This window comes from Austrofundulus limnaeus, unplaced genomic scaffold, assembly GCF_001266775.1.
Source record: "Austrofundulus limnaeus strain Quisiro unplaced genomic scaffold, Austrofundulus_limnaeus-1.0 Scaffold1161, whole genome shotgun sequence".
In the NCBI taxonomy this organism is placed as follows: Eukaryota; Metazoa; Chordata; class Actinopteri; order Cyprinodontiformes; family Rivulidae; genus Austrofundulus; species Austrofundulus limnaeus.
In genome coordinates this window covers 28,648-49,567 of record NW_013953563.1, presented here as the reverse complement: position 1 = coordinate 49,567, position 20,920 = coordinate 28,648, and the positions used below count along the sequence as shown (strand labels likewise).

The 20,920-nt window shown below is 39.0% G+C and overlaps 2 protein-coding genes across 4 annotated transcripts in view; one reads left to right on the top strand and one right to left on the bottom strand.

The window, feature by feature from the left end:
• The window catches only part of LOC106534391 (cAMP-specific 3',5'-cyclic phosphodiesterase 4D), a 36,857-nt gene extending 20,729 nt beyond the window's left edge, over window positions 1–16,128 (top strand). For all 3 annotated transcript variants that reach the window (XM_014031016.1, XM_014031017.1, XM_014031018.1), the window contains 10 exons: window positions 494–606; window positions 3,063–3,156; window positions 6,921–7,093; window positions 7,173–7,271; window positions 7,370–7,534; window positions 7,636–7,735; window positions 9,098–9,252; window positions 9,504–9,626; window positions 9,720–9,902; window positions 11,273–16,128. In XM_014031016.1, the coding sequence (XP_013886470.1) occupies window positions 494–606; window positions 3,063–3,156; window positions 6,921–7,093; window positions 7,173–7,271; window positions 7,370–7,534; window positions 7,636–7,735; window positions 9,098–9,252; window positions 9,504–9,626; window positions 9,720–9,902; window positions 11,273–11,815 (1,748 nt within the window). In that variant the 3' untranslated portion in view covers window positions 11,816–16,128. The remainder of the gene's footprint in view (window positions 1–493; window positions 607–3,062; window positions 3,157–6,920; window positions 7,094–7,172; window positions 7,272–7,369; window positions 7,535–7,635; window positions 7,736–9,097; window positions 9,253–9,503; window positions 9,627–9,719; window positions 9,903–11,272) is intronic.
• Window positions 16,024–20,851, bottom strand: ifi30b (IFI30 lysosomal thiol reductase b). The gene is made up of 7 exons (XM_014031019.1): window positions 20,641–20,851; window positions 19,964–20,152; window positions 19,797–19,868; window positions 19,639–19,731; window positions 19,408–19,560; window positions 16,422–16,490; window positions 16,024–16,331 (listed from the first exon to the last, which is right to left on the bottom strand). The coding sequence occupies exons 1-7, from the start codon at window positions 20,782–20,784 to the stop codon at window positions 16,272–16,274; spliced, it is 780 nt and encodes a 259-aa protein (XP_013886473.1). The 5' UTR covers window positions 20,785–20,851; the 3' UTR covers window positions 16,024–16,271.
• Between the last annotated feature and the right edge of the window lie 69 nt (window positions 20,852–20,920).

The following is a 20,920-nucleotide window of genomic DNA, read 5'->3' as shown; positions in this document are numbered from 1 at the left end:
AACGTGAAACCTGACCACAGTTGGAAAAAAGAGCGCACAAGACACTTAATTTGGCTTAAAACACAGACATTCTGACAAATAAGTAACTGTTTGTAAGCTTACTTTAGCTTAGAAGGCAGAGGGTGTCTGTCTTTTCCGCTCAGATTCAGCTATCTGAGCATGAAGCTAATGTTTACTTACAATGCTAATGCTCAGAAGCTCAAGAGGTAGAGGAGCCAAATGGCTGGCTCACTGCTGCCAACTAGTGGTCTGAGGCTGAACTACAACACAAAAAGGAATGGCTGACAGGAAAGTTGACATTTTAAACCTTAATAAAAAATCGATACAGGGCTTTAGAATATCGATACAGTATCGGTAAATGAAATATCGCAATATTTCAGTGTATCGATATTTTCTTACACCCCTAGCCCTCTGGCGGTCATTCAGGATTCATAGAACCGTAGTTACATACGTAACTTTCGTTTTAAACCTGTGACGTGTGTCTGACTTTCAGAGGAGCCCTATCAGAAGCTGGCGATGGAGACACTGGAGGAGCTGGACTGGTGTCTGGACCAGCTGGAGACACTCCAGACCAGAAACTCCGTCAGCGAGATGGCGTCCAATAAGGTGAACTATCTGGCCAGATTTTAAAAAATGTTATATATATATATATATATATATTTCTGCAATCATCTAATGTGGTAATCTTTAGTTTTCACATCACATTTTGGTCACGTAGAACAGAAAATAATAAAGGTATTTATTTAAAACACAGTCTATTTAAATCATATGCAAAAAGGTAAGTGGTTTATCAGGGTTCACGAGTGGCACCTCTCTCCACTGAAAGAGTTAATTAGCATCACTTCTTTCTGCTTCTCCTCCCCGTGTGGGTCCTCCATCCCAGAAACGTCCAATCAGATCCCTCTCATCTGCCCGGCCCCTGAAGTCACACGAATGAGATTGGACAGAGGGGAGAGAGCATGTAGGACAGGGAGGAGGGGAGTTCCTCACAGCCTCTCCCTCTTTCTCCTCGTCCTCATTGACAGTAACGGTAGCCGGATAAGACTCTGCAGCCTCTCTCTCCTCTCCAGCCTCCCCACCACCACGTTCCTGTAGCACCCCCATCCTCTCTCATTCATATCCAACAAAAAGCACCTGGGACTCTGGGAACTTTCACTTCCCTCCAGATTTCTTTCCTCGTTCAGACAGTCTGTGCTGCAGGACGCTGAGGGCAAATTACCACAGATTGTGTGGATTATTGTTTTTTGTTTTTTTCGGTGCTACTCGCTCCAGCATGCGTAGGCTGACATGCTTCTATTGGTGTTCTGGTTTTGTCTGTGCGGGAGACTCAGACAGGTGAGTGACTGGGAGTGATTCTGGCTTACCTTGTTTACAGCCGGGGGATCTATTGATCCACAGAGCAGGCTTGGCAGGGGTCAGAGAGGGTCGACATGCATGGAAACGTGTGTGTGGAAGGGAGACGGAAGAGGCGTAAAAGTAAAAGCAAATTCATCAGAGCTGTGTGAAAAGTGTCCTAACAGTGGGATAAAGTGCATGGGAAGCAGAGCCTGCTGTAACTTCAGGATGGTATTATGGTGTTTACGTTCTTCTACACATGTGGTCGTGTAGAAACTGCAGCAGTCTAAGCTTTTCTCTCTTCACCACGTGCTGAAGATGTTACATAATCCATGTAGAAACCACCACAAATCTGTTAATGGAGAAACACTGAACTCCTTGGTTTTTATTAAACTTACTGACAATACAGGGTTTTTTTTCCTTGTAGTTTCTGACTTTCATGGGTACGTCTTTTGTTTTCAGTCTGACTTGTCTTAAGTCTTTGTTTCATTTTTTTGTTTGGTTTTGTTTGTTTTTTGCTGAATGGGTCTTTAGTTTAGGTTTTTGCAAAAATGAATGAGTTTTGTTTGAGTTTCGATTTGTTTTTGCCTCTATGTACCAATAATGTATTTTCTTTGCACTCTGTTGCATTGTTTCCTGTTAGACTTCAATTCACACCTGGATGTTATCACCAATCGACACAGATGCCCTCTTCTGCTCCTCTGTCTCTTTAACTCATGGTACCACTCACTTTAGTTGGTGTCTCCTGGTCTGTCAGCTTTTAGATTTTGCCCATCAATCCCAGTTTGTGGTTACTTCCTGCTTCTTTATAGCCTGACCCACGCTGCCAGGGACTTTGAACTGGCATAATGTGCTGTTCAAACAATTTGATTGGTTGTCTTCTTTTGATTGAACCTCTTTGGACCAACTGGGTTCATCTATAGACTCTCCAGAGACCAAAACATGCGGCAAGCTCCTCGTGTCCCACCTGTACATGGTATGATTAAATGACTAGAATCAGCCAGCCAATCAGCTCTGAGCTTTATTCTGACTCCACAGCTGTACTCAATCAAGTTACCTTCTATTCAATATGCAGCTTTGGAAAAAAAATTAATGGTTATAGGTTATTTTAACTTCAGTAGCTCAATTCTAATTTCAGTTACAAAAAGTGACTGCTGAAGTTAAACATTCAGATCGACAGATTTACATAAAGTGAATGTACACCAAAGGGTTCAAGAGCAGTACTTAAATAAGTTTGGTTTAGGGTGAGGCCTGCATGTTGACAGGTTAATGTATTAAAGTCTTTGATGGAGCCTGTTCCTCCTTCCTGCTAGCCTGCAACACATCAAATATTCAGTACTGAGGGATTATTTGCAAAATTATTGTAAACATCAGATTAAAATCACTACAGCGCACTATCACATGTTGGATAACAGCAGCAAAATATCTCAGAGCTCCTTCCGCATATTTTTTCCAGATGACATATGTTTAAAGGTGTGCAGACATATATTTTTTTTACAGTTTTGCTTTAAAAAATCAGACAATATTCTGTAACTTTTAGTTGTAACTTCTGAAGTGAAAGCCATAAAATGATTTAGTTTTCCTCTTCCTTCTGGTGAAAACACTTGGGCCTGAGTAAATGAGTTTTCAGTTAAAACTGTTTGTTTTTGGCGTGTATGAGTAAGAGGAGAGTTGATATTCCTGTTGTGTTTTTTACTTTCTGTTTGTTTCATCTTGTCACGACGCAGTTTAAGAGGATGCTGAACCGCGAGCTGACGCAGCTGTCGGAGACGAGCCGCTCAGGGAATCAGGTGTCAGAGTTCATCGCCAACACCTTCCTCGGTGAGTTCAGCGCCTGGTGACAGGAGACGGGTTTAAGTTTATAATGTTCAGAAACAGATAACTGTCTTAAAAACGTGGGAAAATGCTTAATGTTTGAGCGTTGTTTTAGATTGTGTGTAAAAAAATTATAAGTTTTGACTAAGGTTGCATTCAAACCTGTTTAATTCGCTTTATTTGAATTTTAGTTTGTTTTCTTAGAGTAGAGGTGGGCAATCCTGGTCCTCAAGGGCCGCAGCCCTGCATGTTTTACTTTTTTACCTGCTCCAACACACCTGTTTCAGTCATTGAATTACCTCTTTCAAGTTGTGCAGGAGCCTGATAATCACCTATTCATTTAAATCAGTTGTGTTGGAGCAGAGAACCAAGTAAAACATGCAGGGCTGCGGCCCTCAAAAACCAGGATTGCCCACCTAGAAAGTCCTGTTTGTTTGGAGAGGTGTGAATATGTCATCTGGTCCACCTACAAACCTGGGTCTCTGATTGGTTAAGTGAGCTCTGAGGTTCAAATTCATACGTGAACGCCAAGTGGACCAGAGATCACTCCAAAGGCAGGAAGCGGACGAATAATAGCAACAAAATTACTCGTATACCTTGCTGGACGTCTGCATAAGGTGAGCATCACTGCTACTCAGTGCACGCCGCCTCGTGTGAAAAACAACAACTCCATGGTTCTGCCTCATCTTCCTCTCACGTTGAGCCCATTGTTGAAGAGTGTTCGTTTGGCTTCAACCTCTAAAAGTTGACATTTCGTGAAGAAGGAAGCTGCGCTCGGTGTCTTCTCCAGAGGTTTTCCTTCACTGGTTCTCGGTGCAGCCCCACCTCAGGCGAGGGTTTGATGTAAGGCTTTGTTTCGTTTGACAGTGCCATGTGAAAATGAACCACACCAGCTGAAAACGTAAACAAATGTTGCAATTTTGGTCCCCAGTCGAACAGAGTCTGCTGGACTCTCAGGTGTGAAAACCCCCCATCAACAGCCTTTTCAGTCTTTCTTATTGTGGATGTTAATTAAAACCCGTTGGGCGACACGCATTTCTTCAACCTTTGTCTAAGGTTGCATCGAGCTCCTGCAGTTGTACGTGTGGAATAATCTAAAAAAAGTGTTTTGAATACACAGCATTGCCTCAGTTGTAAAATAATGGGATCTCGTTCTGTTTAGTGGCACATGAGCCGAATCAGTGGTCTGTTTGTGGAGCAGCTCTGCTCTAAATCAGGCTGATTTGCATAAATGCAGCACCTGGTTTCACTCACATTGATTCAGCATCGACTCCAGCTGCCTTTCAGTAAATGTAGAGCACAGGAAAGTAGGCTGGAATAGGAGTTTTTAAACATGTTTTTTTTTTAAAGTATGATTGATAATTAGAGAAGTGTTGTTTTTATGTGAGGGAAAAAAACACAAAGAGGAGTTTATGGTTGGACAATGGAAGGTAAATTGAAAGTTGTTTTTTTTTTAAAGTGAATAAAAAAATACGATTCTAAAGAAGAGGAAAGATACTACAAAATGAAGGAGGGCTGGGATCTCTCCTCTTCTGAAGCAAAAGGAGGCGCGGCAGCAGACAGCATTCCCGGACACATTGTGTGGCGTTGTCGTGGCAACAGGGTTCAATATTATTCGACGGCGCGCTGCATCAATAGGAGGCTCAGTCTCCAGCGAGCCCCTCCGAGGGGCAGGATGGTCCGGCCGAGCGAGGATGGAGCAGTCAGTCGGGTGCCGTCCTGAGATGAGCGCCTCCAGCCCGGCAGCGTTTGGAAATGAGCTCCGTGGCTCCGGGTGTGAGGAAGAGGAGGCACTGCGAGCGAGGTGAGGGGAGCCAGACGCTCAGGTCGTCGTGCGTCTTCACAGTGGCGTGTGCTGGCGTCCAGATCTGGATGTTGTTCAGGCGCTCGTCGCTGCTTGGCTGATTAAAAATAAATAAATAAATCAAGGCTCGAAGATACAAAGGAAGATGTGTTGAGATGAGGTAAAACAGGCTGTTTGATGGTGAAGTAGGATTATTATTTCCTTGGATTTAACAAAAAAAAGAGGATGAGTCATTTTAACACAAGCATGTCTGCTGGGACAGCACCTTCGTGTCACCGGATCGTATAGAGATCATGTTTGTTTTATGATGGAAACCTGGTTTAGATAGCAGATTTATTAGCATTTGTTGTTTTGTTGAATGAATTTCATCATCCTTTTTGGGGAGGACATAATTGCACCATTTTTTTAAACTAACTTGTTTACATTTTTAAAAAAGTTAGACGTCCTTTCTGCTGCAGGTATCCTCTGCCTACGATTGTAAAATCGTGTTAAATCTTAAAAAAAACTTCCTAAATTAAAATTCCTTCACATGACTAACATTGTTTTCATAATACACATTGATATTTTAAACTGGGATTAGTAATTTTATTGGTTCACTCATATTGGGTTGAAATGAAGCACTCGGCTTGATTAGAAATGCAAGGAAAAATTTAAACATGATAAAATGTTTGTTGAACTGTAAACAATTTATTATCTATGATCAATTAGAGGGAAATTGGTTTCTTATTWAAATTTAGTCTGTTCTTAATTTGTAGGTATTTTATAAATATTTTTGTGTCACCATATTATATAGTCAGTAGGGTTTCATGGTATTTATTTATTTCACAGTGTGGTCAAAGTGCCTGTGACATGCATATCCATGAAATACAAAAAAGTCAAAGAATATATATTTAAGAAACGTGGCATAATACACATGATTTATTTTAATTTATTCATTTATTAATTTCATATAAAAATAAAAATTTTATACACAAAGAAAAAAAATCACACTTGAAATTTGACCTGTTATGTCACATAATTGGCATATTTTCTTTTGAATTTTGCTCAGCTAAAGTGAAGCAGGAAGTGACATCAAAGGGGAACTTTTTGAGAGAGAAAACTCCCTGGTTTTTGTTTATTGAAACATTTTTATTTGAACTATGACTCTCTTATCTCTTTATGATTAGAGTAATCTAAAGAAACATCACATTCTTCTCTAGTCTGTGCTGTTAGCCTTTTTAGCAATGCTCTGTTTACATTCAGACATTCCCATTTGACATCACTTCCTGTTTCTTTACATGCGAATATCTCAACGACTGTTCATCTCAATGGTATGAAATCTTTTTTACAATATGTTATCAATGCTATCTTTGCAAAAATACATTCATATTTATTATAAAAATTTGATGCCACAGGCACTTTAAGTTTATTGTGATATTTCCCACCTCAGAGTAAATCTCAGTGTTTATAAAATATTTCTCCCATCAGAGTTACGGCTTTCTAGGGCTCACATTTTTACTTTTTRACATTTTTACAGTTTAAGTCTAAATCTATAAAACTGTTTTAAATATAAAATAGTTTATGAAGAGAAATGTGGAGTTATGCATGATTTGTAATTATGAAATCTCAAAAGATGTTTAGAATAATAGAGGATGTCTCTCAGCAACTGCCACCAAACTTTAGCCCAACATCAGTAAACCTGAATAAATTCAGCCGTTTTTGTTTTTGCAAAGATGAGTTGGCTGTGGCAGGCATGTTGAATAAGATATCCAATAATTACTTTCTGCTAGTTTAATTAAAATTCATCCAATGGGTCAGGAATCATTTTAGTAACAAACACACATTCATGCACTTTTTTTCATATCAATAACTGATTTATCTTCTTAGTTTCATCGTAACAGCAGCAGAGGCAATAAAGGGTCCTGTTTTCATGACTCGTTCGTCGCATCATGTTTGTTTTTTGTTTGTTTGTTTTTCCATGTTGCAGAGAAGCAACATGACGTGGAGATCCTGTCTCCACCAACCAAGGAGAAGGAGAAGAAGAAGAGGCCGATGTCACAGATCAGCGGTGTGAAAAAGGTCACACAAAGCCCGAGCTTAGCGCCCGCCTGCATTCCTCGCTTTGGAGTCAACACACCTCATGAGAGCCTGCTGGCAAAGGTGGGGGTCACCAACGGGACGACAAAATAAAGACAGAAATCTACTGTGTTTTACATGTCTTGCTGTTTTTACCTCACAGGAAATTGAAGACATCAATCGCTGGGGTATGGATATTTTCAAATTAGCAGAATATTCAGGAAACCGCCCTCTGACGGTGATGATGTACTCCATCTTCCAGGTAAAGAAGCTGCTGTCATTCCACAACCTGCATGGTTTCATTGTCTGTTCTTTCAGTGGTTTGATTTTTGTGTTTTTATTTTTCATCTTRGCTGTCAGGAGCGAGATCTTCTGAAAACCTTCAAGGTGCCAATCAACACCTTCATTACCTTTATGATGACATTAGAGGACCACTATCATGCAGATGTAGCTTACCACAACAACATCCATGCAGCCGACGTCGTGCAGTCCACCCATGTCCTCCTGTCCACCCCTGCTTTAGAGGTGAGCTCAGCAAATCCCCATGAGCAAGTTAAACTCCAGGTTCCTTGTTTTTTTTTTTTTTTTCAATGCCCCTTTTTTATTGTTTTTTTTGATCATCCAAGGCGGTGTTCACAGACCTGGAGATCATGGCTGCTCTGTTCGCCAGCGCCATTCATGATGTCGACCATCCAGGAGTCACCAACCAGTTCCTCATAAATACCAGTGGGTTCCTATTGGTCTCTGTGCTCAGCTGCAACACAACATAAATAAGATTTTCAGTTTCTGTAGATTAATGTAGAAATTTGTGTTTGAGTCCAAGTTACCATAATATTAACTGGGTTTTATTCACGTGGCTTTGAAGTGCAGGGCAGGAAGTAAATTGTTAATGCAGGAAACTGTTGTAGAGACTCCAAATCGTATGGATTGAGATCCATTTTCAAGACAAAGATACCAGCAATTAGTTCACAAATYTGTCTTTGTCTCCCTCCATAGATAAAAATAGCGCTTAGCTAGCATATATCGTCAACAGTGTAGCCTTTAGCGTAAGCACTAGCATTGTGCAACATTAATAACATTCCGGACGGACAAAAGAGCACTGAATAGTTTAACAAAACCTATTTTTAACAAAGCTTCAATTTGCCTCAAGGATTTTTAGTAATSAAATTACTGGAATTACTTGAATTATTCAAGGAGTTGTTTCAGCACTTATTGTTTCATATGTTAAGATGCTAGCAGTAGCGGCTAACCAGCAAACATGCAACACCTAACGACACATAGCTCAATGAAGTCCATATTATTAGACTATCTGTAWCATAATGATCACTAAATATACATTTTTTGACAACCTAATGCTTTATAAACACAGCACAAAAATAAATGTATAAAACAAGTTAGCTAGCTAACACKTCTGACGAAGTGGTCGCTGCWGACATTGGCATTAGCAGACTCTGCGACTCCCAAACACAGACGTAAATTTAAAATCCACTTTCTACAGCATTGTTCTGWGAGCATTCTCACCTTTGTGTATGACAATCTTTAATACTCAATAATACCCCTTTTCCTTTTCTTGGTTAGAGCGATTAGAGCAGCCATAAACTACACAAAACGGYCATTTTTTCAGACGGCAGATACTCCGCTACTTTAGTTCCTGCCCRCCATCTGCATTTCGCTGTACTGCATTGTGACGTTCAAATGAAAGCAACTTATTGATTTTAATCCCTTTATGAATATACTGTATATAATATTTGTTTGTGTGTGTGGTCTTGTATTTGTCACCTTTTTAGGACCTTTTTTAAGACCAGTCGTCCTTATGGAGATCAAAGACCAGTCCTAATATGGTAGAATTCCATTTTTAGGTTGGGGGTTAGGTTTAGGACCAAGGTCTGAGTTGAGTTTAGGTTCAGGATTAGGTATGTACAGGGAGGGTTGGGTTTTGGGTAAGAGGTCAGGATTAGGCTACAGAAATAACTGGAAATGAATGGGAGATGATGAACGGGCCTAATAGGATAGAAATACAAACTGTGTGTGTCATATATATATATATATAATATCTTTGTTTGAAGATTTGAACTCTTTGTCTTGCAGGTTCTGAATTGGCGCTAATGTACAATGATTCCTCAGTTCTGGAGAACCATCACCTTGCTGTGGGCTTCAAACTACTGCAGGAGGAAAACTGTGACATCTTCCAAAACCTCAGCAAGAAGCAGAAAGACTCCCTCCGAAAGATGGTGATCGACATGGTCAGTCGTGCTGCTATTTTATGTTTTTTCTTAGTTTATATGAAGGATTGGTGTCATCTTGGGAATATAATCTAAATGTAATTGGATTGAGAGCACGCAGGTTCAGTAAATAAGCTATTTTATGTAGTTAAATTTAAAACCATGATCCTAAAGATCATTATTGTCTCTAGTTTGATGTTCCACGTTAACAAAACACATTTGAATTAAAAGCGCAGCTGAAGGTGACGTGTTTGGGTCGTAATCCTGTGTAGGTGCTGGCCACAGATATGTCCAAACACATGAACTTCTTGGCAGACATGAAGACGATGGTGGAGACCAAGAAAGTGACGAGTTTAGGAGTTCTGCTGCTGGACAATTACTCTGACCGCATCCAGGTCAGAAAAGTCCCAAACTTTTTTTTTTTTACATGTTTGGCTATTAAAACCATAAAAACAGTGTCTGATGAAGCACACACTACATTCTTTCAGGTTCTACAGAACATGGTCCACTGTGCTGACTTGAGTAATCCAACAAAACCACTGGAGCTTTACCGCAAATGGACGGACCGCATCATGGTGGAGTTCTTCACGCAGGGAGACAGAGAGCGGGACAAAGGCATGGAGATCAGTCCCATGTGTGACAAACACAACGCCTCCATAGAAAAGAGCCAGGTAACGCACACACTCTTTATTTATTCAAACAGATTGTCGATAAGCACAGTTCTGCTAATAGCAAACTAGCTTCTCATTTAGTGAATTAGCTTTTGTGCTAACTGTGGAAACCATTAGTGGACAAATTAACTTCCTTTCTGCTAATTTTAAGTCCTCAAAAAATTTCAGAAGTGTAAAATGTCGTTAAACCCAAATTATATAAAAACTACCAGTATCCCCTCTTACAAGCAGCACTGGATGGGTGTGTAGCATCGCTAGCAGCTAAACTTCTAAGTGCATCAAAAAATGAAATAAAATATATAATAACATTTAAATAACAAATAGGAAAATTGACAACGTGTAAAATATGATAAAGTATTTGCTACTTTTTTGTTTGAGTAACTTCAAACCTTATTTATAAAAAATTCAAACTCGATCAAAGAAATGTTTTTACTCTGAAAGAGGCAAACGGGAAGTATTGCAAGTTAGACATTTTAGCAGTTAGCATTAGTGGTTAGTGAACCTAACTCTTTCGTTAGCTGTGCTCACCACTGCAGATCCTCAAAGTKGACGTAATGTCATCCGTCACGTGTTTGCATCCTCCATTTTTTTGTTGGGGAAAGTAGTTTGGTTCAGATAAACTGTTGTGATAAATAGTTTACACCACTTTTTTTTTTTTAAAATGGTCATCCTATTTGAAGAACGTTGCAGCCTGAAGCAGCAGGAAACACGGAAATATCATGGAAAAAATACCTCAGGCCACCATTATTTTCATGTTCCTCTGCAGCCGAAAAAAACATAAAACCCCGACTTCCTTTCTGACCAAGGCCCAAAGTTAAGGTTATGTTTAGAAAAAAATTAGGAAAATAAAAAGATGCGAAAGTTGAATGAAGTTTTGCAGAGATGGTGAGAGCAGGACTGAGACATTAGATTTTTGATATTTAGCATATTTGGATATTATAATAAGGTATAATTTAAAGTGTTTAGTTTTTAATTTAGTGAGTTTTAGTCTGAATCAAATCAATGAGGTGATTTTATTCTTTAACCTTGAGGTCTGCACAGAGCACGAGAACAACACAACAGGCCCATCTGGTCTATTAAAAATCTTTAAAATTCAACCTTCTCACTCTTGCAGTTGGAAAAATGTTATATTTTATCTGGATAATTATTTGTGAGAAAAAAGAATATGTCAGCCTCCTTCTACAACACAGTCACTTCAAGAATAGTCATTTTACTTGATAAAATCCTGTCTAATTAGACTTTACTGAGAAATTCATTAAAAATCTGTTCAGTGGTTCATGAGATATTTTGCTAACACATATAAAAACTGTTTTTCTTCTTTATTGCCTTTTTTATTTAACGTTTAAACATTTTCTTTTTTTCATGTCTAGGTGGGGTTCATTGACTACATAGTGCACCCTCTGTGGGAGACCTGGGCGGACCTGGTGCACCCTGACGCGCAGGACATCCTGGACACGCTGGAGGACAACCGGGAGTGGTACCAGAGCATGATCCCCCGCAGCCCGTCGCCCACGAGCCCCGACGAGCACCACGCCGAGGTGGAGCCGGCAGACGAAGTTGCAGCAGGAGGAGGAGGAGACAAGTTCCAGTTTGAACTCACCCTGGAGGAGGAGGAGGAGGACGAGGAGGCGGAGTCTGACCTGGAAAGCCCCTTAGAAGAGGAGWCCCAGGTGGGRGGAGACYGGCACCGGGACTCCTCCTCCCCATCCCTGTCCCCCAACCCTCGCATGAACAGCAACAGGTATCGCCCCCCGTCGCCTCACCCATCTCGGTCGCTCAGTCTGGCCTCCATGTCCGTGCGCAGCCCCCGCCCCCACAGGACGCTGGGCTCACCGGGGCAGGAGGGCGTGGACAGGGACCGGGAGCTGAGCCAGGACAGCGACGGAGTGGCCTGCCTGCGGATGGGCACGTAGTGACCGGCACGGGGGGGCCGTCCTGTCTGAGACTGGAGCGCCGGACGGAGGGCGCATGTCCAATAATGTCTGTAAAATCACCACAGTCCCTTTACACTGGAGACACCCACTCTGGAGAACAGAGGAACACCTCTCCTCTGTCTTTTTCTCTTCTTTTTTTAAGTTTTATTTTCAGTGACACGAATCATTTTAGCCTCTGTCTGAGTGCCTGACAGGCCTTTACSTTCAGTCCTGGTTGGTTGTAGCTGCAGCTTGGGAGATTTCCAGATTAAAAAAAATAATAATAATAAAAAAACTGCTGCATTGAATCTGGAACAAAGAATGGAGTCCAGGCCTGCACTCAAACGAAAGGTAACACAACTAAAGGAAACGTCTTCCTCCAAAAAAAATAAAAAATAACTGTGAGATCTGAACGTGAGCAGCGAATGAGGATCACAGTGGTGTGACAGGGTCTTGAAAATTATTTTGCACCGTAGTTTTTCATTTAAGATGTGAGATATTTGAGTCGGGGATAAAACGTGAGAATGATTTCATTTTTTTTTTCAAGGAATGATGTGTGAAATGAATCATTTAACCAAATACAGGATGTAGATGAGCAGAGAAAAAAATGGACCTAAACCTCAGGGTATGAAGAGAAGCATAAACCTAATGTAGCACAGATTTACTGAATAACCCCCCAAACCGTCTTTCCTGTTCGACTACAGACCACAAACACAAGAGTCTTTATTGAATACGTGTGTTTATTTAAATCCCTTTAATAGAGAATCCGGCAGTTGAGGCAATCAAACAAACCAGCCTGTAGCACCATGAAGAACTGAACACTTTAGACTGAACCCCAGTCTCACCTTGTTAAAGTGACGACAAAAAAAAAGACACCACCTGTATAATTAGTTTGAGCTTTTGTTCTATTTTATCTTATATTTTAGATGTTTTTATTTCCATACTGGTCTTTTGTTGTATGTTTGCTGGTCACGTGTGTTTCTGTGCGTAACTATTATTTTGACTTTTATTTTTAAATCAGGGTGCCTCCGGTCCGCAGTAGCACTTTACCGTCTTTACCGTTCAGCTCTTCTATTCAGTCACATAAAGGGCTTCACCCACTGTAGGCCTACCGATCGCAAAAACTGTACAGGACTTTTGACTACAGGGAACCGGACGGCAGGGCGGGGCTCGAACTAACACCTGAGAAAAGAAAATCCTGATTCTTTAGAGGTCAGGGATGAAGTTTAAGACTTTGGGAGGCATTTTGTGAGGTGTTTCACCATCTACAGATTAGGTTGTTAAATCATACAGGCAATAATACGGCTAATAATCTCATAACTATAAAAACCGGCTTACTGTAACGAGACGGCATCTGTGTCACAGAGGATAATCTTAATCTGAGTCATTAACTGAACACTTCTGCACAAATTTATGCAAAAAAGTTAAATAGAAAATTAGATTTCTGCTCTAGTAAAAGGCAGACCTTTGATCTTACATTTTAAATGTACAAGGATGGCATCCCCTCAATGAAGAACTAGTGTTTGATAAAGCAATAATAGTTTCATTCATTTCCAATTAATGTAATAAAAAAAGAAAACACAATGGAAATAAGTTTTGCTTTGAAAATCTTTGGTTTGGTCCTAAAACATCAACACATTTTGTTATTGGAAGCAACTGGGCCTGCCTGTGGCATAGGCAGTGTAGGCTAATGCTGAGGGRGCTGTCATTTGGAGGGCGTCAAAAATGGGGGATGAAAAAAACGGATAACTTTTTATCAGAGTATAATTGATTTAATCATTGGTTACTCGAGTTTATGAAGGTAACTTGTTCTACTTTGTTACAATGAGGTTAAATGGTGCAGATCAAAATATCAAATGATGCAGTCCAGACGAACTGCTGGTGCTCAGTGTGTAAATAGAAAACAAAATAAGGATAATGGAAGTTTCAGTTATGATCTCAGATAAAGTTCAGATTAAAGTCTAGTTTCCAGTGTTCTGCCTTCATAAAATACTGATTTTATGTTTTATTAATCCCAGTAATTTAGTAAAATARTCTTCAAATGACTGGAAAATGCAGAGATTTGAGTAGCTTTATTTAAATTGGACAGCGTTTACAAACCAAATCTTGATTTCTAAAGATGAAAAATAATATCAAAGACAAAACTTTGACATTTTTATTTGGTATGTAAATGTACGCAAATTTGCACAAGGAGCGCCGCCTGAAGTCTGGCCTACGGCGCCAAATTGACATAATTAGTTTACTAAATATGAACTTAAGATAAAACTCAGCTTGTTGCTTCACCTCCTCGCCCTGCCAGCAGGTCCTGCCGTAGAGCCGAGTTATAAAACTGTAGTTCAAACACAATGGATCGCGTCCCGTCAGGTTATGGGTCATGTTTGGGTAGAACCGGCTCAGCTGGGACTAAATGTGTTGGACACACACACACACACACACACTTGTATACACACACCTGCCAGCCTACAAAGCTGTACATTTTTACACTAGAGATTTTAAACTGATGATTGTATCGACGTCATTAACTTTATAGTGTTAGTTTTTACAAATGACACTCGTTATTACCAGTATTTAAAAGCAGTAGGTTTTAGTGCAGCTTTCGAAGCAGTTCGTTGAGCCCTTTTGCTAAGCAGATAGCTGAGACCCGAGAATGTGTGTAGTTTCACGTTTTTCTGTTTTTATTTTCTGTAATAAGTTCAACATTGAGTCCGAAGTAGTGTTTGTCTCAGAGGTAGAATAACCAGGCGGTAAGCCAGCACTACAAGATACGATCCACCTGGTTGTAGAAAACACTAGTCTAACAGTATTTTATTATTTTAAGATAATGAGCTTTATTGATCAGCCTTATTGTTGTAGGAGAGGATTAAGCCTTGTGTTAAAGGACCATTGTGCTGCTTTTAGAGGCTGATCCTCAGACTTTTTATTTCCCCTTTCAGCATAAACTTTAACCAGTCATAACTAAAGATATTTGGTTTCCTAAACTTCAGCTGATCTCACTGAATCAGTGATTTCATTCAGTATTTAGGCGTTTTATTTCAAAATCCTGAGTTAATTCAAAAGGTTTTTATTATTTTCAGTAACAGTAAAGTGAATACCAACTTTAAGTTTAAACCGTTTAATTAACATGATAACAAAATGTAATCCACAGCTTTTACTTTTTTAAAGGTTTAACCACCTGTAGAAGTCAGAACCAGTTGTTTTTAAAAACCATTAGCTATAAAATCATTGAATTCATTAGTTTTGCAAAGCTTGAAGCTTCACCTAAAAACTAGTATTCTTGAAAGAAACATGTTTCCTGTTATCTGAAGTTTTAAATAAATATCTTGAATCATATTTTTAATGTTCAGAGTGTACATTAAGTATGACTCTCAGCTACTACAACACCAAATTTCAGCTTATTATCTCTCAAAATGACGGAGTTATATTTGTTTTTGTATTTGGCTAAGGTCGATCAGCTGAGGCAGCCATCTTGAATCAAGAGGACTCTAAAAGTTAATAAATGAACCGCAATTATAGTGTTAATTTTTTCGTACATTTATTATAATCTGTTTACTAATTCGTATATTTAGCTAACAAAGACAAATGCGTGCAAGCTCATTTTTTGCAGACATGTTTGTGTTTAAAAACGGAACTGTCAAATATTTCACATTATTTTTTTAAGAATTGCTTTAAAAAAGCAATTTTTAATCTACTTATTTTTCCAGCTGAAATGTAATTATTTATTTTGTAAACATTCAGTTTTGGTTTAATGTAAATCAAATGTTTTGGCACAATAAATTAAAAAAATCATTTCAAACACTTGATTTGGAAATTAAACTATTTTCATCATGTGGGATTCTTTTTAAGTTTTTAATACCTTTTTATTTATCTTCCAGTTGAATAGTCTGAGGAAGAAAATAAAACAAATCAGCGTCCTAATTTCAGCACGGTGGCTCAGCGGCGCCACTTAGTGTTAAATGTGTTAATAGGCAGGAGCATCCCTGCGTTCACTGTGTTTAAACTGCCTTCATTCACGTTGTCTCAATTTTTCTCTGGTGTCGTGCAAATGTCTAAATATTTATTCTTTGAAAAAAAAAAGAAAATTTGTCAAGAAAAAAAAGTACTGTAACGGAATATTTGATTTTATGTTCTGGAGCCTAAAATAACAAGTATATTTTACAGTTCTGTATAAGTCTGCCACTCCAATGTTTGTCAAAAAGAAATTAAACTTGTTTTTTTTTTTTTTTTTTTTTTTTTTGCATTTGAAGCCAAAAGAATCTCTGGAGTTCAGGGTGTTTTACGTTGAAAAAATGCCAATAAATTATATGAAAATTTAATTCAATTTTGTGTTTATTTTTGATCGTTTCAAAAGGGAAAAGAGTTCCAAAAATCAAACAATGAATTTATTTATTTTTGCATGAACATTAGTGTCACATTTCATTTGCTCCTGTATAAACACACATTTGTGTGAATTTTGTGTTCAGCAAACACTTCTGCTCAGTTTGACTGGAGCTCCAGTGCAGGCTGGAGGTTTCACCCCCTGTGAAGAACAGGACAAAGTCAAAGACTTGACCTCTCTTTAAACGCTGTAGACATAAAAGAAAACACTGATGTTTCCATCAGTCCTCACCCTGTAGAGCTCACAGACCAGATGAAAGAGTGATGACATCGCCCTMTCTTCATTCTCTTCTGTGTATTCCTGCAACACAACAGTTCAGGACCCTTCAATCACATCCTTGTAGTGTTGTTGTCAAGACCACTTAACCCAAGACCAGAGTTTCAATGAGACAAAGCCAACACTTTCTGGGGCTCAGATCTAGTCAAGACCAAGACTGAGGAGAAAACACAAAGACAAGAAGCAAATGCCCTAAAACATACAGTTTAGCTACTGTACACAAGTAGCAAACTTAACACAGACTTTGGCTGTGTTCACATTCTAGTGTTTTGTAGGATTCCCTTATTAAAAGAAATTTAGCAATTTTCTAGGTTTCAATTTGGGGAAAAAATAAACCAATTTAGTCTATTCTGATGAATAAAATCAGGATTAAGTCACTCTTTTGTTGAAAATGCTGTTCAGACAAATTTATTGTATAATTTAAAGCAGATTGGAGTGCAGCAAAATCAGCTTTTGGGTAGAAGTCACTAGATAGATGTGGAAAAAGCTAAGAGCCTGGTTATCTAAAGACAAATAATTGGTATTGTTGCCAATATTTTTTTATTGTAAGATTTTACTTTGTGATAAATTTGCCCTAAAATAAATAAAAAAAAGTCTCCATCTAGATCAAACACCTGTGCCGGGGGGACAAATTTGTAAACAGATTAGTATAACTCTTGAACTGAAGTCAAAGGCCACACAAAATCAGTTCAGGGGCCACAAATGGCCCCCGGGCCACACTTTGAACACCCCTGCTCTAAAGTAATTTTGTTCATTTACTATATAATTTTAATATTTTTGCTCATTTGGATCTATTTTCAGTCTTTATTGCTTCTGTTTAGCACTGTGACAGGACATATGCCGGGGAAAGGGCAGGAATAAAGCTCAAAGCTAGACCAGTCGAATTCACAGCCACGGTTTTCGCGGTCAACAAAGGACCTGGCCCACCTAGACCAAGTGGGCTGGGTCCTTCAAAGGATGCAGCCCCTGAATTTAGACACAGCCCATTTCTTTGTGTTAGAATTTTGATACAGAGACTAGCTAGCTAGCTTTGCTAACATTGCTTACCTTTCTTTGTGCTTCCTTTCTAAGTGACGAATCACTGCAGAATTTGCAAATCACTGTTCTTCTGAATGTTGTTTTACAAATATATTCTTTATGATTTATGTAGCTGAATTTTAGATCACTGAAGATTTTACAGATATCTTTTCTTATTCCCAGACAACCACTGCTCACTTTCTTGGAGTGCCACATGCCAAAGTGGGGATGCATGACATCGATAACAAAAATACAGAATTAGCAATGAATCACGCTTAGATTTGAATCAGTACGTTTTATATCTAATAAAAACCAGATGTTGGCAAACAAATTGAACAATATTCAGAGTTGTAAAGTAACCAAATACTTTGTTACTGTACTTAAGTAGAAATGTTGGTTATCTGTACTTTACTTGAGTAATTGTTTTTCAGGGTACTTTTTACTTTTACTCATTACATTTTTACACAATTATCTGTACTTTCTACTCACTACATTTTTTAAAAAGTTAAGAAGTAGAAAGTCGTTACTCCTGTTTTATTCTGAGTTATTACTTAAAAAAATACTATCCTGATAAATTGTCTCCTGGATAGAGTGAATTTAATTGTGGTTGGATGAGAAGTATAAATATAAACCATTCTGACACACTATTAGCTTGTACACAACCCATCACAGCTGCACGCCGTTAGAAAAAATATATTTTGGAGACGTCACCTCCCAATAAATGTCATTTTGGAAAATCTAATTGCTCACTTTTACTCAGTACTTTTACTTTTAACACTTAAGTAGATTTTGTCAGAAATTAACTTTTGATATTTAAGTGCAAAAAATATCAGATACTTTAAGACTTTTACTCAAGTAATATTTTTAGAGAAGACTAACTTTTACCAAAATATTTTTATGATAAGATACTTGTACTTTTACTCAAGTATCACTTTGAGGTACTTTATACAACACTGACAATATTCGTTGGAGTCAGAGACAGGACCCAGACCAGCAGCGGTGGGCAGCACTAATCTAAAACTTAGTTGCACTAACCCTAAAGCACTAACTTTAATATTTAGGTCCCCTAATTCTAAAGCACTAATTTTAATATTTAGGTCCCCTAATTCTAAAGCACTAATTTTAATATTTAGGTCCCCTAATTCTAAAGCACTAAGACACTTAAAAAATTTAGCAAAAGCTAATTCTAAAGCACTAAAAACCCAGCTGACCCATGGAACACTCCTCAGAGTCAACATGAGACAATACTGTCTGTGTGCAGAATATTGTTAATATTTCATCTTGTGCAGTGGCTCCCAAAGTTGGGGTCGAGACTTCTTTGTGGGTCACAAAACATCAAGTGAGGGTCTCCAGATGATTTCCAGACATCAATTTAAATGCAAAAAAATGCTAATGGAATATTTTCACCATGATTTTTGCATTTTTTTAAAACAACCATAAATGAATAAAAATTAGTATCGTAGTTACTAGGTTTGTTTGTAGTAATTATTCCCATGTTTAGAGTTATTAGCAAAGTTTACATACATAAACAAGTAATATCTGGAGTCATGAGTGTCTGAAACTGTTATTTTGTGGGTCAGAAGCAAAATAGTTTGAAAACCTCTGATCTAGTTGATAACACATATGACCAACACGTCTGACAGCTTTCACCCTCAGCTGTTGACAATGATGTTGATCAATAACATTTAAAGAACTCGATTAGTGTTTATAAATTTAGCCCAAAAATTTAGCAAGTGCTAATCCACTAATGAATTAAGAAATTAGCAAAAGCGCTAATCAGGAAATTAGTTCCCTTATTAGTGCTTTAATGCTTTAGGGGAACCGTGCCCACAACTGCAGACCAGTCTAGAGTATTACAACACTGCATCCTTGGCTTGGCTGTGGCGGCCATCTTGACTCAATCTGACACTAAAAATCAGTTTACCCCGTTGAAAGTGACCCAGGGGGCATGCGTGGGGGCAGGATTCAGAGCTCTGGTCATGGCGGCGTGGCCGTGCATCAGCTGGTACCCCTGACGTCCGCTCACACAAGAGTCAACGCTGGACCAGGACACAGAGGGAGCGTATAGCTGGAGACACTTTGGAGAGAGCAATTGTTATTACTATTAAACATGCAAAAACAAAAAAAAAAAAACAAATAAAAACTTAATACTTACTGGCTGTGTCGCATTGAGGACATCTGCAGAGGACTCCATGCAGAAGATGATTTGAAGGGCAAGTTGGGTTCCAGTTAGATGGATGATACAGGCCTGAGGGAGGTTCTGATCAGTCTGAAATCTCTTTAAAAAAAGATAAGGTGTAGGTGTTTGCAAACCTCAAACTTGTTGGCTCTACATTCAGGCGCTCCATGCTGGCAGGTGAAGGGAGAAGTTGCTGATAAAGTTTCCTACAAAGGGAGCCAGATGATGAGACAACACGAGGATGTTCAAAACGGTTCCTCCCCTGAAAGCAGCTGCAAGCYAGGAGGGATGATAAACTCACCTTAGCGTTTCCGTAGGGCACCAGCGTGATGGACATGATGTCCCGCAGCATTACCCAGGTGGGAAACAGCTGCTGGGTGATAAAATACCTGCAATCCGGACACAAGCTCTCGTAGTAAAGAGTGACGGACACTCGAGGAGCGCTCTGGTCTGGCCTGATGGCGTTGAGCTCCATGCACTGCTTCTGGACCTGAAACAGAGGCAAACAATAAAAACAAATCTAAGATTACAAACTATGTCATTAATAACTTGTATGCAAAATAAACACAAATGCACGTAAAGGCTCCATTATTTCACCCAAAATTAAATATTTGAGCATTTAGTGCAGTTTGAAGCCATCTGACCCACAACTGCTCTGCTTGGTCACATGAAAACCCTCTGGTGCTCAATCTCTGAAGCATGACTTTCATTTGAGCTCAGACCAGAAAAAAAAAACTTTCAACTCTGCTGTGAACAGTGCTAAAATTAGCTAATTTTACCTTTTTTTTCCCATTAAATTAGGTTTAAGTAAATGTACTTTTTGTTTAAGGTAAAAAAAAAAGGCCCCTTCAGAAAGTCTTAGGGCCACAAGTGGCTTCAGAACCACAGTTGCAGACCCGACAACACTAGTTACACAGCAATTTTTAAATAAAAACACATACCTTACCTTCATTTATTTCAAATTAATGTTTAACTTACCTTACATTCAATGGCTATCTGCAGAGAATGGCACCACTGAGAAGGAGGATACCGACAGGCTGGTTTGGGATGGTGAGACATCCCAAATTTTTCCTGCTCAGCAAAGATAATAAAAAACACGATGAGCAGCCCTGAAAGCCTCATGTTTGTATCTCAGCAGAAAGATCCTTCCAGCTCTGAGATGATTGAGAGAGAGAGAGAGAGAGAGAGAGAGAGAGAGAGAGAGAGAGAGAGAGAGAGCAAGCGAGCTCCTCCCAGGAGTTATATACTGTATATATAC